This window comes from Sardina pilchardus, chromosome 22 (assembly GCF_963854185.1).
Source record: "Sardina pilchardus chromosome 22, fSarPil1.1, whole genome shotgun sequence".
Classification (NCBI taxonomy): Eukaryota; Metazoa; Chordata; class Actinopteri; order Clupeiformes; family Clupeidae; genus Sardina; species Sardina pilchardus.
In genome coordinates this window covers 7,818,197-7,836,853 of record NC_085015.1, presented here as the reverse complement: position 1 = coordinate 7,836,853, position 18,657 = coordinate 7,818,197, and the positions used below count along the sequence as shown (strand labels likewise).

The window sequence follows — 18,657 nt, the reverse complement described above, 5'->3', positions numbered from 1 at the left end:
TGTGAGTGCAGTGAAATGAGATGATAGAGAGACCATCAGAGGGCGAGTGCCTCATCATTGCTCATGGCCAATGGGATCGTGTTCTTGCAGATCGTCGCTCGAGGAATGAAGGCGCGGGGCGGCGGCGGCTCCATCGTGAACGTTTCCAGCCAGGCGTCCCAGTGTGCCCTGCGAGACCACTCCGTTTACTGTGAGAACGACAGAACGCCGAAACACCACAAACTCTCACTTCACGTCACCTCAAGTCTCCACTTAGAGCAGGGATGAGGAGAGACACATGATGTTCATGACAATCAATGGGACATGATCACGTAGGCCTAAAATGAAAAAGTCAACTCTCCTGAATGAGCAGAAACGCTGGCTGGGCTACTTCTAATAGACTCACCCAGAGATGACCGGAGCACTCAGATTACTAAATAACTTTTTATTGTGGTGCACAAAAGACTGACGTTTCGACGCACTGCGTCTTCCTCAGAATCCTCAGAGTCTCCTGAATGAGCAATAGGAAGGACAGGAGTACTTATACACTGATTGCAAAGTTCCTTCTGCTATGAGGTTAATACACCAGGGCAGTGTAATTAATATGGTTTTGTTTCTTTTAACTTGCATAAAACACTGTCCTGCGGCTTATACACAATGCAGCTAATGCACAGGAAATTACTGTATATTCAGATGAATACATTTTTGTTATGTTATGCTAATTCTAAGATGACTTGGAAGGCAACCCTTACAGAAATGTCAGGTTTCTGGCAAACAGTTGCTGCAAAGATCATATTTTCACACAAATAACGTTTCTGGCAAACAGTTGCGGTTATATTATGCCCATGTTGCAGCAAATTTGCAGCAATGTCACATGCAAACTAGGTTTGTCACCAGAAATGATTGGCGAAGTGTGGTGGAAAATCACTGGCAAACACATTTGTCACTAGAAGCAAACTTCTCATTGTTGCCAGAACTTAGCTGGAAGTTTGCCTCTAGCGGCCCACATTGGCAAACTTCTGGCAATATGTTTTAGTGAACTCATTTGTTTCCCACAAATCACCCACACGTTTGTTGCAAATCTGCCGCAAACATTTCATTTTTGTAAGGGAACACAGACCGAGCAAAATAAGACAGAACTAACTATTGAGAGGTGATAAAATGTAAAAAGGGCTGGATCACTAAAATATGAACCACACATTTGGAAAGGCTGTTCGATTCTATAAACAAAAATGGGTTTTGAAATAAGATTTTTGGTCCAGGACGAGACTATGGAGGTCAACTAGAGTATTTCGAGTGGAAAATTAGACAGGTCTTTCAGCCATCTGGCACAAGATAGGCTTTCTGGGCCAGACTTCCCTCAGAATATGTCTCACACAGCACCCAATTACATCAAACTTGCACAATCAAATAAAGATCAGGTTTTATGGATTGTCAGAAGAGTTGACATGAAAGTGAGTATGATCATGGCTGATTTGTGATACCTAATCTATTTTATTATGCACATTTTCAACATTTCAAAACCATAACAAAATAAGGTTAATTGAGTGAAATGAATTGTCCATAATATAGGCCTAGAGCTCATTCTTGAGATGCTTTCTCAAGGTAACAATGGGGCTGTGGTATGCACAGGGTGGGGAGACGTAGCTGTGCTCCTCAATCAAACAATGACAAGAATGCGATGAATCGACAAACGTCTTTTTGTTTAAAACATTTCACACAAATTGTCAATGAGCTACAACGGGTTCGTAACTAAAGCGTTACATTGACGTAGCCTCTGGTGCAACAATTAGCTTTCAATGTCGATTTGGACAGAGGTGTCTGATAAATAGTAATAACCGTAACTATTATAATCCATGAAACTGGCTACACCAGATGTGATAGTGGCACACACGTTCAAATCAAATAGACCAGTCTTCTCAAATTAAACAAATTGTTTTATTGTTGTTATTGTTGATTGTTATATCGAGGGCTGAGAACCAAAGGGGCGACATTTTGGTCAAAATTGAGTTATACATATCACCTGAAAGCTCTTGACGAGCTCTTTCTAACTGACAAATTATAGAAGTAAAATATTTATAAATATAACGTTATTGAACAAGAACCAAAGGTCTTTAACTGTGAACATATAGAAGCAGTTAGATTTGTTTTGGCTCTCCTGTAAAGTTGGTGAAATGTCACTTACGCCCCTTTGGTTCTCAACCCTCGATTTGTTGGTGGTAAAATGCATGTTTAATGTGTGTTGTGTAGGTGCAACCAAAGGTGCTCTATATTTATTGTTGTTATTGTTGATTGTTCTCTGTTGGTGGTAAAATGCATGTTTGATGTGTGTTGTGTAGGTGCAACCAAAGGTGCTCTATATTTATTGTTGTTATTGTTGATTGTTCTCTGTTGGTGGTAAAATGCATGTTTGATGTGTGTTGTGTAGGTGCAACCAAAGGTGCTCTATATTTATTGTTGTTATTGTTGATTGTTCTCTGTTGGTGGTAAAATGCATGTTTGATGTGTGTTGTGTAGGTGCAACCAAAGGTGCTCTGGATATGCTCACTAAAACGATGGCCCTGGAACTAGGACCTTATCAGGTGACATGCCCACTGTGGTGCTGTTCATTATTTGTGAAGCATACGGGTGGTTAGGTAGGATCGATTTGTGTGTGTGTGTGTGTGTGTGTGTGTGTGTGTGTGTGTGTGTGTGTGTGTGTGTGTGTGTGTGTGTGTGTGTGTGTGTGTGTGTGTGTGTGTGTGTGTGTGTGTGTGTGTGTGTGTGTGTGTGTGTGTGTGTGTGTGTGTGTGTGTGTGTGTGTGTGTGTGTGTGTGTGTGTGTGTGTGTGTGTGTGTGTTCATTCACACCATAAGTCTCATTTTGAAACCAGAAGTTTGCTGAAGCCATGATAAGAAGCAGTAATCTTGGCAAAGTAATTTTACATCAGTTAAAAGATATGACTGGCATGTTAATCTCCCTGATTTTCTGCTATTGTTGTTGTTGTCGATGTTTTTGTTGTTGTTGTTGTTGTGAGTTATGAGACCACCCCTGTCTCTTGACGCCAGCTCAAAGAGAATTCTTTACAGTGACATTCATTTGTAATCACTGTATCCCTCCGCCCAGCCAAATGGGAGAGCAGATGCTGTCCATCTCTGCCTGCTCTGCGTTAAATAATGGCCATGTTTACACATCCTCTTCTCATCTGCGGCCGTTCCTCTCTCTCTCTCTCTCTCTCCCTCTCTCTCTCTCTCTCTCATGTTTACACATTCTCTTCTCCCCTCAGGGATTACTTATCTGTGTCACTGTTTTTTTTAATTTTTTTGGACATTTTAAATGTTTAAATGTCCAAGAAAGATTTAAGATTTGAATACTGACGGTATTACCAGTGTGGCAGTGCTGACAGCAGGCTGTGGAGAGAGTGTACCCGCCTCTGTGCCAACATTGTGCCAACCCCGAGCCAAAAAGCACTAGCAACAGATGGGGCACGATGAAGCTTAACATTTTTTTTTTTTAAAAAAACAGACATCAGAGACGCGAACGCGTCCACCGTCTGCTCGCTAAACTACTCGCTTATTGTTTTTCTGTCGGGGACAGATCCGCGTGAATTCCGTCAACCCGACGGTCGTCATGACGGATTTGGGCCGGATCGGCTGGAGCGACCCGGGGAAGGCCAAGGCCATGACTTCACGGATCCCGCTGGGCAAATTTGCAGGTCAGCAGCAGCCTTGCTGCCCGGCTCTCGGTCCAAGCACGGAGGTGCTGTGTGTACTTTTAGGGAGTGTTTAACTACACACCAGACTGTTGTGAAGCCGGGCATCACTTAGAGGGAATGTGAACCTGCGTGCCAAAACACACACTTGGCCTCAACTCTAGGTCACTCTTGTTTTTTTCCCCCTCACACCACTGCTTTTTAAAAACACATATTTTGATCCTTACTCGGTGTACGAAAATAACTCAAACTTCTAACCTTCAAGTGACATATTTAAACGGTTATCCAGCGTGTCGGAGAGGGCACTATGCATCTGTATGCCTTCAAGATAATGTGGGACCGTGATACAGTATGTGTTGTAGAGACCGTGTTGTGTTAGGTCAGGCCCAAATTACTGACTCGATCTGTTTGACTTATATTGGGGCTTAAAAGCAACACTAAAGAGTTTTTTGTACCTAAAAAATAATGTTTCCAAAATCATTTCAGTGGTTCATCAACTTGTAACAGGGTGAACGGCACTTCTCGGTTTGCTTCACGGCCCTATATCGGCACTATGTAGTTTGTAGAGCTTTACCCGTAATTTCACGACTATTAGCTGCAGCTTATACACTAGTTTTGCTAAATTTCTTCAGCTATGAGGTTAATACAGGGGGGGCAGTTAATATGGTGTTAATATGGTTTTGTTTCTTTCAACTTGCATAAAACACTGTCCTGCGGCTTATACACAATGCGGCTTATATGCGGGAAATTAGCGCTTTAGAACTGAGTGCTTTAGTGTTGCTTTAACATGGCTGTGGTAACGTTGGCTCTTCCTGTGTTCCACAGAGGTGGAGGACGTGGTGAACTCCATCCTCTTCCTCCTCAGTGACAAGAGTGCCATGACCAATGGCGTGACTCTGCCGGTGGACGGAGGCTTCCTGGCCTGCTGACCTCACATCCTGTCTGGGACGTACAGCAGTGGTTCCTGTGGTCCGAGTGGAGTGGACATGGTTTCATGGATGGTTCATGTCCGTTGAAGAAATCTGCCGCACATTTGGCACGTACAGTATGCTCAATTCATATGCTACTGATACAATTTGTTACTGACACAATGTGCTGCTGTGCTGCTCTAAGCCACCCATGTTATGATGGTAATGTTGATAGTGTTGATGTGATTGACAGTTGCTAGTTGATTGATTTTGTAATACATTTTTTACTCACATTAATTAAGAGCTTCGCTACACTGCCCATGTAATAGCCTAATGTCCTTAATAGGCTACAAATCATCTCATGCCCTAAACAGATTTGAGTTCATCAACATTCCACCTATTAACATGAGTACCCTCTGTGAACTGTGAGAATAATCCTTTGTGTCCAACCTGATGTGAATAAAGCCATAGCAAGCGGTTAATTTAGTGTATTTTTAATTTACCTTGTTTACACTATATATACTATGCGGTCTTGCCGCTGTGAGACCTTTCTGCTAAATCCAGCATAGGGAATCAGAAGGGGACCTGCTTGTCTGTGTGGAAACAGAAACTATATTTAGCGATTCCTGTGTCATAGTGAAATATGCAGGCAGGACCTCGTCTACCATTAGCTTGCGGCCAAGCCTGAAACTACGCTGACCTGGCTTGACTTCAGTTGCCATGCCAACAAGGATTTGTCTCCAATTTCAAGGTAATGGCAATGCTGTCCATCACCTGCAGAGGGCGCTGCACTGCAACTAGTCTCAGGATAAAGGAAAAAACCTTTGATTGGTCCACATGAATGGTTTTGAAAGTGAACATAAGTAACATGATAATACTTGCAAAGACAGGAATTCCATGTATGACAGACCACAGACAATACTGACATTCTGATTTTTTATTTGAAGATATATTTACAAAGTTACATTAAGTGTAATTATCAAATGTCATGTCATGGCACCTATACAACATACTGTGGTAGCAAGGGTGATTCAAAACACCATGTAACAATCTCTCTCTCTCACACACACACACACACAAACTTACATGCACTCACACTCATATTAATAACATTTTACAAACACACACATGCATTGCATTCATACAAAAACATATCACAAATATACATACATACACACACACCCACACACACATACCCATACACAGACATGCACTCATATTCACACACAACATACACGCACATAAAAATATTCTCACACACGTGCACACACACACACACACACACACACACACACACACACACACACTTCATGATGACGTTGCTGGACAATCCATGCAAACACTATTTAAATACGTCGGGAGGTCAGAGTGTGTCCGTCAGAGGACACTACAGAGCGAAGCACCAGGTGACGAGCTCGTGTCACGGCGGTCACTTATCACACGTTGCCAACAGGAGAGGACAAACTGCCGTTTCTTGAGGTCATCGACTACTGTTCGTACGACAAAAAAAAACGAGACATGATTTTAAAAATGCCCCCAAAGTGTAGCACTGTAGCTGCCTGGCTGCTCAATCTGCTGGCTGAAGCAGTGAGCTAGGTAGCACCGATGTTTTTTTTTTTGTTTTTTTTACTCGTACCAATAGTACTCGTGACCTCGAGAAACAGCTCTCTGTGAAAAAATTGCTGGAGTTCTCCTTTAAGTCTTGAAGAAGACCAGGTTGCTGGTCGATACATTTTTAATCAATGTAGCCATTAAAATGAGGGCTTTTTAAAACTCATCCGTCCTTGTCAAGGAAAAATGGATTCTGGAAAATTCTGGAAAATTGACAAATTGTGCAATTCTGAAAATATCCCCTTTGGGATTGCTCTCACAGAATCTCGTGGCTGGATTCAGTGGAGCCATACTCTCATTTAACTGTGTGAAAGATAAACCTCCTATTTTTTAGGCTACTGATGCACATTATGTGGAAAACAGATACAAGGAAAACGAGAAATAGCTTCACAGTTTCTGAAAAGACAAAAAAAAAAAGACAGCGGCGACAGGAATGGTGGTGCGTCAGAATTTCACACTCTACTGCATTCTGATGTGCTAACCCGGAGAACAGCTGATTCTCCAAGACAAGATGTGGCCCTATTCTGGCCCACTTCTGGCATTTATCCGGCATTTCCACACCAGATCTGTGCCATATTTGGGCCCGAACCGAGCCGGATCAAGTCTGGAGTCAGAACTCTCTTGCTGCTTTCAGGAAGAGGGTGCTCTCATATCTAATTAGGCATTCCAGACGGATACACACTCTCTGAAATAACTAGGCCTACTACAGTTTCAGACAGCAATTTTCACCAATATATCCCTATAAAAACAGATTATTTCAGGAATGTGAGTTATTTTAAAAAAACATCCAATACCACAAGACACTATATTCCTTACTCTCAGCAGACTGATGTATTGGTTTCTTCTTTTCAGTCTTTTTTTGTTCTCTCTCTCTCTCCCTTCTTTTATCTGTGTTCACAAGACTCATTGTAGCAACTGCTTTGAAAAAAAATAATGAAACAAAAAAAATATATCTCCAATCTCAAGCACAAGTTCACCAAAATAGAACAAAACAGAACAAAATAAAAAAAACACGCCTACCCCCTCCCAACCAAGACTACAACTGTGTCTGCACACTGACAAATCCCATCCCGCAATAAGAGTTGGTACTCTGTGGTGGCGTTTTTGTTGTTGTTGTTGTTGTTGTTGTTGTTGTTGTTGTTGTTCTTGGTGATGCTGCTGTTGTTGTGGTTGTTGTTGTTTGGGGTGGTGGTAGTGGTAGTGGTAGTGGTAGTTCTGGGGTGGCACACCGGTGTTTGTCATGACGACGGTCGGCAGATGTGTGGCGGTGTGAGGTGGGCGGCGGGTACGGCCGGGCGGGCGGGCGGCCGGGGCTCTCAGAAGAGCGTGCACCTGCGGCCGCGCTTCTTCACGGGCGGCGGGCACAGCACGGCGCGGATGGCCTCGTCGAACACCGTCTTGAGCCCGCGCTGGGTCAGCGCAGAGCACTCCAGGTACTTCACTGCCCCTGCACACACACACACACACACACACACACACACATTGTACACGTTAACATAAACGTAAATGTAAATCATGTGATACACACACACACACACATTGTACACATTAACATAAACGTAAATGTAAATCATGTGATACACACACACACACACCGTAACTTTTGCTCTGCATTTGACCCATCTGTGGTTAGTGACCACACACACACACACACACACACAAAGCAAGATGGCTATTATTCTATATAGCCTCTATAGCAGTGTTTCCCAAAGAGTGGGCCGTCAAGGTCTTGCAGATGGACCGTGAGAGGTAGCCTACATTGTTTTTTTTATCTTCAATTTTGCTTAATATAGGCTATATTACTTTTTTACATCCATCTGTTTTACAGTGTGTTTCTGATTTCAGATTTGAAAACTGAAGGTTTACATAATAAGAGTCCTCTAGGGAGTAGTACTGTCTGATGTAGTGCTGAAGCTGAGCTGAACTCACTGCACTTGGCCCTCTCTTCATGGAAGACTGTTTTCCATGTTGTCAGGTTTTATTAAACAAGCAGAGCAAAACAAGTCAGCATGACCTTCGGTCGAAACCTCCCTAAATTCATCCTCTCGCCATCCCCAGTTTCTTATCTTTGCAGGTGCATAGCTTTCCTGTGAGACACTTCTATGTTTCTGTGGAATAACTTTGAACATACATATATGAATCTGTGGATTATAACTTTGACGCACACAAGTGAAGTTAATCATGATAATATATAAATTTCTTTGTCACCTGTGTTTCAGCAAAGATACGAGAATCTCTTAACCATGAAACATTCTATACCTTTCAACACTACAGTGTACTGTAAAAGATAAACAGTAATTTCCTGTGTGTTACAGTAGCCGTATTGTGTGTAAACTGCAGGACAGTGTTTTATTCAAGTCTGAAGAAACAAACCCATATTAGTATCATACTAACTGCCCCCCTGTATTAACCTAATAGCTGAAGAAATTTATAATGTACACTTTGTTCTACCTTTCAGCACTACAAACACTAGAAACAATATATGTTTGTATTGGATATTATATTTAGAATATGCATGTTTGCATTGTATGTACAGAAAAAAAACACATGTTTGTATTGTATATTATAGATAGGCTATAGCCATCAGACTTGAAGGAGACAACGCACAGTGACTAGGGTGGCAAGATAGCAGCCTGATTTCTCTATGCTGCACAGAGCCCTGCAGCAGAGATGATGCAACATTACTGTACATGAGATGAAGACAAACACATTTCTCTAACAACAACAAAAAAGTGTCAACACAAGTAGGCAAAAAAAAATCAGAGCAATCCCAAGTGTTGTACTGTACATTGAGCTGCTGTACTGTCAGTGTCTTGCTGCTGTCTGCTGTTACTGCTCGCAAACTAGCATCCCCTTTTATTTGGGGATTAATAAAGCTCTCTATCTACCATGATCTCTGTCTCCCTCTCTCTCTCTCTCTCTCTCTCTCTCTCTCTCTCTCTCTCGCTCTCTCTCTCAATAGAGATCACCGCGCGTTATTCAAAGGGTACACATAGTACTTTAGCTATGAAAGACTAGGACGGTCCTGCAGGGAAATACCACAGCTTTACTGGTCAAACAGGACACAGGAAAGGAGAGAGTGCTGGTGTAGAAACGTTAATAACATCCGTTATGGATGGAGCCGACCCTGATAATGGTCAACTGGACAATGGAAGGATTCATTGTATGCAAAAGGTCTATAAAAACATTCTAACTCAGAAACCATTCTGTAAATGCATACTCTCACACACACAGTCATCTCACTACAAATGTTCCTCTCTTTCCTTCTCATTTTCTCATACACACACACACACACACACACATACAGTACACACACATGAACACGCATACACACCCACACACACACACACACACACACACACACACAAGCACACACACACTCATGCACACACTCATGCACACACATGCACATATTCCCTCCCACTATGTTTCGGTCGTCCACTGGCACCACACAGCCTTCACAGCACTTCATTATTTTCCTTAACTGTCTCTGTCTCTCTCCGTCCTCCATAAACAAACACACTTAATCCACTCAATATCTATGTCTCTCTTTCACACTCTGTCTCTCCCACACTTACATACATACACACACATCCTTTCTCTCTTTTCTTTCTTTCACACACACACACACACACATCCACACACACACACGCAAACACACATGGGCCTACTGTACATGCACACACTCACACACACAACACACACACACACCCTCCCAAACACACACACACAACACACTCACACAACAAACACACTGAACATACACACACACACACACACACACACACACACACTCCCATACATACACACACACACACACACACTTTGCCGTTACAAAGGCCCCTTCTGTTCCAGCTGACTGCTGGCCATTTCGTTTCGCTGCTCTCAGGCGCCCGCTTCCACTGACTCCGGCCAGCTGGACAAAGGGCCTCTGTTTCCACGCCAACCGAGGGCAGCGCCAGGCCAGGCGGCCGGGGCATGTGACAGAGCAGCGCAGAGCAGGCCTCCTTCACCAGGGGACACCGTCCACCCTACAGCCCACTTTAACACACTCTAACTGTGTGTGTGTGTGTGTGTGTGAGCGTCTATAGGTTTATGGATGTGTACATGTCTATGCATCAGTTTGTAAGTGAATGTGTGTGTGTGTGTGAGTGTGTGTGTGTGTGTGTGTGTGTGCGTGTGTCTGTGTCTGTGTGTGTGTGTGTGTGTGTGTGTGTGTGTGTGCATTCCTACATCTGACACTCGTATTAGCTCACTGTCTGTTTCATCCCTGAGCTTTAACTTGCAGGACTCCCGGACAATAGGTTTACATACATTACATGAAGAATAATCTCTGAAATAAACGAGTGTGTGTGTGTGTGTGTGTGTGTGTGTGTGTGTGTGTGTGTGTGTGTGTGTGTGTGTGTGTGTGTGTGTGTGTGTGTGGAGGGTTTTTCAGGCCAGTCACTTAGATAAATGTAAGCACAAGTGAACATCACGACTCAGCATTCCTTCATGAGGCAAAACAAGGTCTCTAATCACGCAGCCTTCTACTCCAGCAGGAAACGGGCATCTCAGCGAAATCTCACACCCATCCAGCTGATGCATCTCCTTTTCTGTTGCATCCCTCGCTTTTTTCTTTCACTCCTCCTCCTCATCCCTCCCTTCCCCTCCTCTTTCTTCTCTTCCTCTTATGCTTTCTCTCCCCCCTCTATTTCTCTCTTTGTCTGCTGTTTCTTGCCATGCAAATGTCTCTCGTGCCATCTACTGTACATCTTCATCACCCCCCTTTTTCTCTCTCTTCCTCCCCTCCACACCTATCATCCATCCTCTTCCTCTTCACCACACCTCCCTCTGCCTTCCTCTTCCTCCCCTCTCTCTCTCCTCCTGACCCATCTCCCGGGCCATGGAGAGCCCTTTCCCTCTCTCCTTCTCTCTTCCCCACCCTCCTCTTCCTCCTTTCCTCCCCATCCTCCTCTTCCTCCTCTCTCCTCCTCTCCTCCCCACCCTCCTCTTCTCCCCACCCTCCTCTTCCTCCTTTCCTCCCCATATTCCTCTTCCATCTCTCCTCCCCACCCTCCTCTTCCTCCTTTCCTCCCCACCCTCCTCTCCTCCCCACCCTCCTCTCTCCTCCCCACCCTCCTCTTCCTCCTTTCCTCCCCACCCTCCTCTTCCTCCTCTCTCCTTCTCCCCCTCCTACCCTCCTCTTCCCACACCTCCTTGCCCCTCCTCTCTTCCTTCTCTTCCCACATCTCACCCCTCCTCTTCCTCCCCCACCCCTCCCTTCTCCTCTTCCTCCCCACTCCTCACCAATCTCTCAGGCCATGGTGAGTCCTTTCTCTCTTTCCTTTTCTCCTCCCCACCCTCCTCTTCCTCCTCTCCTCCCCCCCCCCCATCCTCTTCCTCCCCCCTCCTCTTCCTCCCCCCGCTCCTCACCGATCTCCCGGGCCATGGCGAGTCCCTGTGGGTAGGTGATGGGTGAGAGCTTCTTGTCCCTCAGGCGCTCGATGGTGTCCTTGTCGTCCCGCAGGTCCAGCTTGGTGCCCACCAGGATGATGGGGGTGTTGGGGCAGTGATGCCGCACCTCCGGGTACCACTGCACACAGAGGAGAGATGGAGAGGTCAAAGGTTAGAGGTCACAGGTTAGAGGTCACTGGTCATGCCATGAGGCTTCTGGTCACTGTAGTTCTTTTGAAAATCTGATTTCAAGACACTCAGACACTGATTTATCATTAGTTACACAATACAGATGATATATAGATGATGAAACAGACAGTAAATAGCAAGATCTGGGGTGGGTTTCCCAAAACCATAGTTGCTAACCTGTTAGTTAGTTAACAACTTAGTTGGTTGGCAATGGGAAATTGCATTGCAGCTAACAAAGTTGTTAACTTAATAAGCAACTATGGTTTTGACAAACGTGCCCCTGCATGGCAAGATTTGTGTTTTGGTTTTAATCACAGATTAATCTCCATGATTCATAGCCACACAGTCTCCAGTGTCTACAGTGCATTCTCTGGTGTACTGTATTGATACAGAAATATCTATTTGATGACCAAATTCAAATGCTTCAAAGTGTTTCTCCAATAGCTTCTACGGAAGTAGCTGAGCAAAAATGCCACTACTTAAATCAGTTCTCATAATTTTTAGTCACTTCAATACTTCTGTGGTCTCTTTATTGTGGTATTCTCTGTCACTCTGTCAAATATATGAAACACTAGCGCTGCGAACACAAACCTTTGCTCGGACGTTTTCAAAGGAGGCTGGGCTCACCAAGGAGAAGCATATTAAAAAGACATCCTGACGAGAGATCAGAAACAAGGAGAAGCATATTAAAAAAGCCATCTTGACGAGAGATCAGAAACAACGTGTGATTACACGGATGTGGAGACTAAAAAAAGCTATGCATTTTTTTAAAAAGAAAGAAAATCAGAGGGATATTTACAGTGAAAAGCATTGGCAAAAATCAATAAGCAATCAATCAAGTCTCAGTTGCAGCTACCCGTAATAAGCGAATATACTGTATATTCTACTGTACATGTAAGACAGTGCTGAGTCGCGTGCGCACACACACACACACACACACACAAGCGCAAGCACACACACACACACACACACACACACACAAACACATGCACGCACGCAAACACACACACAGGTTCACACACACACACCGTCTGAGGGTAAGACAGGGGTCGAAGACGGTCATAGTCCTCCTGTCCTGCTGTGTCCCATAAGCCCAAGTTGACGGGCTTTCCATCCACCATCACATTGGCAGAGTAGTTATCGAACCTGCATGAGGGACAGCAGTCACAACATCACTGACGGACACAGGGCCCTGTTGTTGGAGATATACTGCATGCTACTGTTTCGTCACAATAGCTGAATTAAAAATGCAAAGTAATGTCTGCAATGCCATTTTGAGTCTGTTCAGAGGTACAAGCACAGTGTCAAACCTGCCCCATAACATAGCTTTGTAGCCACTTGGCTGCAATAGCCAGCACCCCCCCCCCCTCCCCCCAATACCAATTGGTGACCTCGAACAACAGGGCCCTACTGTATGTTAAAAATGGAAGGAGTCCTCCTTTTGGTTATGGCTATGGTTATAGTAATTTAGCAGCACCTTTGTCTAAAGCTTTTAGACTTGATCTGATATCACTCTACTGTAGAGAGAAAACAACTGCAGATGAGAGGAAGCTGACACGACATTGTCAGGCCTGAGATCAGATGGAAGGACACTCACACTGTGGGGATGTACTCTCCTGGGAAGGCATTGGTGGTGTAGCTGATTAGCAGACAGGTTTTTCCCACAGCCCTGAGAGAGAAAGAAAGAAAGAAAGAAAGAAAGAAAGAAGGGAAGAAAGAAAGACAGACATAAGAGACGGACAGAGTGAGGGAGAACGAGAGAGTCATAGAGAGAGAGAGTGTGTGTTACAGTGTTATTCAATCAAATGAAAGAGCATGAAAGTGTGTGTGTGTGTGTGTGTGTGAGAGAGAGATAGAGAGAGAGAGAATGATCAAGAGAGTGACCGAGAGACAGACATAAAAGCCAAACATTGACCTAGACTTGCAATCTCTGGGGTAGAAATTCATATGACCAGGCAATTCCAGTGCTAAACTATTTTCCAAAAACTAGTACAATGGACTTGTAAGCTAACAGGCTACTAATGTCCTCCACACCAGACATTACAACTGCTTTTCCCACAGCCATGAGAGAGAAATGACTTTTACGCTAAAAGGACTGAAGCAGGCCATGATTTCTGGACCCTCCATCCTTTCAGAGCACTGACAGCTGCTTCAGACTCACTCAGCCTAGTCATAATCGCCATCCGTCAACTCATCCTTGCTGAAAATGTGTTTTTCTTGATAAATAATTCACAGTGTCTACAGGCAAGGAACCAGCGCAATGACCTCAATGTTTCCACACAGTATTAAATGAACTGCAGTGGTCTCTTTCTCTCTCTGTGTGTGTGTGTGTGTGTGTGTGTGTGTGTGTGTGTGTGTGTGTGCGCACACTGCTGTGTTTTGAAAGGTTTAAGAAATCTGGTTACAACAAGCATGTGTGTTGCTTTGGTTTTGTAGGCCAAGGAACAACAGGCAGCGCGTGCGGACACATAAGGCGAAGCGTGATGCCCCAGTGTGTCGTATATCGGGTGGCCGGCCGGCGTGGCCTCGAGATGACGGTGACAGACTCTGTCCCAGATTCTCCCTGCCTAGGGGGTGGGGGGGGGGCATAAACATCTAAACGCACACACTAGCACCCGCCCCCCCCCCCCATCCAAACGCACGCGGGCGCGCGCACACTCCACATCGTCGTCATCGTCATCTAGTCCACTTGGGATGGGCCGGCGAATATGAAGTGACAGCTCAGCGAGTGCCGAGTGCACTGACTGCACTCACACATACACACACACGCACACACGCGCACGCACGCACGCATTCTCCCAGGGGCAGAGAGTGATGGCAGCGGGGCAGGGGCAGGGGCAGGGGGAGGGGGAGCCTACAGTGGGTCATTCTCCAGCGGGGTGAGAGCGCTGACAGTGGGTCAGGAATGAAGCCTCCACATCCTGCTCTCTCCCGCAGCACATTCCACCAGCATTCGTTTTTCCCCCGTCTTCGGCTCAAATGCATAATGTATAAGAGTGTATACCCTCATCGAACGCGGATCCATCGTATGCTCTATGATTTATGAATTAGGCCTCGCCTGTAATAAATTCGCAAGAGACTGATGGATATATCATACGCACAGACTATATGTAGGCTAATAAAATCAAGCTATACATTTAGACAATTGCAATTACTTGGGCTGCTATGACTGAAAATGACTATTCGTTCAATAATTCGAGTACTGCAGTCCTACAATGTGCATTAGGGAAAGGATGGTTTGATTTATGGACCACTCCTTCCAGGCTTCGCTAACATCCACACACGTTTGTGACTGATTTGTGTGCACAAACGCTATCCTGCAAACATTACATGTCTCACATCAGTTCAAACGCCCATTACACCTGCACATTTCTAGGTTGAATTTCTCAACCAAATGCTGAAACTATCTGCACACAAGGGCGGTACAGCCTTGCAATAAAATCCCGAAAAGATGCTCGCCTCCCTGGTACCTCGTAAATGGACCATTTTCAGTGGAGAGATGGAAGGACTTACCCGTCGCCGACCACCACACATTTTATGGCTTGCATTTTCAAAACACTTCTTGCACCGCACTAACGAATTGTGTTCAGATACACGGCCCTAATTCGTTTTTAAATTAATGCTTTAAAATGCAGTCGGTATCCTCCCAGCTTGACGCGAGGCGGCGGGCTTGATAGCAGGCATCCCCGAACCCTACGGGAAAGAACGAGTACCTTAAAGGGCCAGTGCATCATAGGCTATCGCATCACAGTGATAGAATAAATCTAATTCAACCTTATTTATCAGGTTCACTTTTACAGTTATCATTCGACGCAGAAAGATGACATGTGTGAAAACAGTTTTTATTTTTTGTTTTACAAACCCAAATGTGCAAAAATATACAAAAGTAAAACAATAAAGTCCATTAAAAAAACGTATCAAACTTCAAGCTTCATCAACCAACAAGATCATACACAATTACAGGTACAAATCACAGCCTTGATCTCAAAGAGCATAAAATTATTGCTTTAAAAACAGATGGATGCTGTTCCAACATGTCATTAATAATCCTGTTTTCAAACAATTCAGACAGTAGATGTCCATGTCTCAAAATAGCCAACCATAGAATGTCTCAAGTTAGTGAGGTAATGTTCCACAGTTTGACACTTATATTTCTCAAGCCAAAAGCATCGTCCATAATAATAATAATAATGATGATGATAAACATCTGCAGTCTGCACATGGTTTGTAAGTGATAATATTTAATAGCTGACCAGAACTTGGTTCTGTTGCACAAAACAGAGATGCTAAGTACTCTAAGATGAACGCTACCTTATTGGAAGTGCTTTGCAAAACATTTCAGTGTCTCAAAGTGGAAGACAAATGTCTTATTTTTTTGGTCAAGACTGATATCAGAATGAAAAGCCCTCTGCATTGGTTAGCATGGTGTATGTGTGTGTGTGTGTGTGTGCGTGTGTGTGTGTGTGTATGTGTGTGTGTGTGTGTGTGTGTGTGTTGGTTAGCATGGTGTGTATGCGTGTGTGGCTCTGTGTGTGTGTGTGTGTGTGTGTGTGTGTGTTTGTGTATGATGTGTGCATGTGTCTCTGTGGGAGGTAGGGGTGTGTATGTTTGAATCTGCAAGTTGTGTATGCAATAGTGTGTGTGTGTGTGTTCATGTCACTTTTTGGGGCTGAAGTGTCCGATGGAGGACCCCTGGACGTAGGTGAGGACGGCGTTCTGCAGGGCGCTGGCTCTCTGGGCTTCGTCCTCGCGCATGCGCTGGATCTCCCCCTCGCGCATGCGCAGGCGCTCCAGCAGCGACGAGATCTCGCTCTCCTTATCCAGCAGGGCTTCCCGGTGGTTGCTGCTCAGAACTGACCAGCGCCATGCCAACGGAACAACAATGTAACAGTGTCAACAAAGATCACCATAACAACTAAGACAAGAGCAACAATGTCAGCTAAGACTACCATGGCAACAAAGTTCACCTGAACAACTACAACCAAAGAGTACTCTTTGCTACAACGAGAGCAACAATGCTAGCTAAGACTACCATGGCAACGAAGGCCACAATGTCAACAAAGTTCACCACAGTAGTTCTAATAGCAGCATGACACAGTATCAACAGTAAAATTGTGTTATGGACAGGAAACGCAAACGTGTTTGCAAAGTTTCACGGAAAAACTCAAGACAAACAGACAACAGTTTGCGAACGTTTGGCCCAGTTGTGCCCCCCTGACCTTTGATCTCTCTCTCCAGCGCGGCGATCTTCTCCTTCAGGCCTCCCTGGGCCGTCCTCTCGGCCTGCAGGTGCCCGATCTGCTCCTGCAGCTCCACCCGCACGCGCGACACCTCCGTCACCTTCTCCTGCTCCTTACCGGACAGATCCTATCAGAGGGAGAGAGAGAGAGAGAGAGAGAGAGAGATACAACGAGATAAAAAAGGATGAAAGATCAATTATAAGGTGTAGGCGGAGAAATACCAATTTCATATACATATCCATCTATCTATCCATGCTACCATAAATCCATGCATCAATCATGCATCATCCATTCATGTGTGCATTTATCCATCCATTCCTCTATCCCTCTATCTATCTATCCATCTATCTATCTATCTATACATCTATCTATCTATCTTTCTATCTATCCATCCATCCAACCATCCATCCATCTATCCATCTATCCATCTAACTATCTATCTTCCATCCCTCTATCTATCTATCCATCCATCCATCCCCCCCCCCCCCCACACCTGCTGCAGGTCGTCCATGCGTCTCTTGAGGGTGTCCATCTCCACGCTCTGCTGGCCCAGTCTGGCGTGCAGGTCGGCCACGTTCTGCTTCTGCTGCGTGCACAGGTGCTGCGCCTCGTCCCGCGCCTGACGCAGAACCCGCAGCTTCTCCTCCAGACTGCTCACGTTCTGCTGCTGTGGAGGAGGAACATTATAATCTATTCAGAACCAGTCACAGGTGCTGCGCCTCGTCCCGAGCCTGACGCAGAACCCGCAGCTTCTCCTCCAGACTGCTCACGTTCTGCTGCTGTGGAGGAGGAACATTATAATCTATTCAGAACCAGTCACAGGTGCTGCGCCTCGTCCCGAGCCTGACGCAGAACCCGCAGCTTCTCCTCCAGACTGCTCACGTTCTGCTGCTGTGGAGGAGGAACATTATAATCTATTCAGAACCAGTCACAGGTGCTGCGCCTCGTCCCGAGCCTGACGCAGAACCCGCAGCTTCTCCTCCAGACTGCTCACGTTCTGCTGCTGTGGAGGAGGAACATTATAATCTATTCAGAACCAGTCACAGGTGCTGCGCCTCGTCCCGAGCCTGACGCAGAACCCGCAGCTTCTCCTCCAGACTGCTCACGTTCTGCTGCTGTGGAGGAGGAACATAGAATCTATTCAGAACCAGTCACAGGTGCTGCGCCTCGTCCCGAGCCTGACGCAGAACCCGCAGCTTCTCCTCCAGACTGCTCACGTTCTGCTGCTGTGGAGGAGGAACATATAATCTATTCAGAACCAATCACAGGTGCTGAGCCTCGACCCGCGCCTGACGCAGAACCCGCAGCTTCTCCTCCAGACTGCTCACGTTCTGTTGCTGTGGAGGAGGAACGCATGAACGGAACAGAAAAACTACAACTTACAGAACACATTCCACACAAAGGAACTGCACAGAGCATGATAATCAATTCAGAACCAATCAAAGTGTTAATAGGCTCTTTGCACATGCGGCTTGTTTGTTTCCGGTGAGCCAGGTGTGTTTGAACGTGCCACTATTGTTAATGTAATTAGTGTCTACACGGACCCAGTTGGGTGTTGCACCTAGTGAATCAACACGTTACGACAAAGAAGGATTTATGCGAG

The 18,657-nt window shown here is 45.2% G+C and overlaps 3 protein-coding genes across 3 annotated transcripts in view; 1 reads left to right on the top strand and 2 right to left on the bottom strand.

Moving 5' to 3' along the window:
• Window positions 1–5,060, top strand: part of dcxr (dicarbonyl/L-xylulose reductase) — a 6,715-nt gene extending 1,655 nt beyond the window's left edge. The window contains exons 5-8 of the mRNA XM_062525979.1: window positions 48–190; window positions 2,497–2,561; window positions 3,556–3,673; window positions 4,496–5,060. Coding sequence (XP_062381963.1) covers window positions 48–190; window positions 2,497–2,561; window positions 3,556–3,673; window positions 4,496–4,599 — 430 coding nt within the window. The 3' untranslated portion in view covers window positions 4,600–5,060. The remainder of the gene's footprint in view (window positions 1–47; window positions 191–2,496; window positions 2,562–3,555; window positions 3,674–4,495) is intronic.
• Window positions 5,061–5,509: 449 nt separating this feature from the next.
• rac3b (Rac family small GTPase 3b) lies at window positions 5,510–15,470 on the bottom strand. Its single transcript, XM_062526633.1, has 6 exons — window positions 15,328–15,470; window positions 13,412–13,483; window positions 12,843–12,960; window positions 12,406–12,468; window positions 11,605–11,764; window positions 5,510–7,636 (listed from the first exon to the last, which is right to left on the bottom strand). Exons 1-6 carry the CDS (start codon window positions 15,360–15,362, stop codon window positions 7,506–7,508), a joined length of 579 nt encoding a protein of 192 aa, XP_062382617.1. The 5' UTR covers window positions 15,363–15,470; the 3' UTR covers window positions 5,510–7,505.
• Window positions 15,471–15,639: 169 nt separating this feature from the next.
• The window catches only part of lrrc45 (leucine rich repeat containing 45), a 13,847-nt gene continuing 10,829 nt past the window's right edge, over window positions 15,640–18,657 (bottom strand). The window contains exons 16-18 of the mRNA XM_062526525.1: window positions 17,548–17,721; window positions 17,034–17,181; window positions 15,640–16,667 (exon numbers count right to left, since the gene is read on the bottom strand). Coding sequence (XP_062382509.1) covers window positions 16,471–16,667; window positions 17,034–17,181; window positions 17,548–17,721 — 519 coding nt within the window. The 3' untranslated portion in view covers window positions 15,640–16,470. The remainder of the gene's footprint in view (window positions 16,668–17,033; window positions 17,182–17,547; window positions 17,722–18,657) is intronic.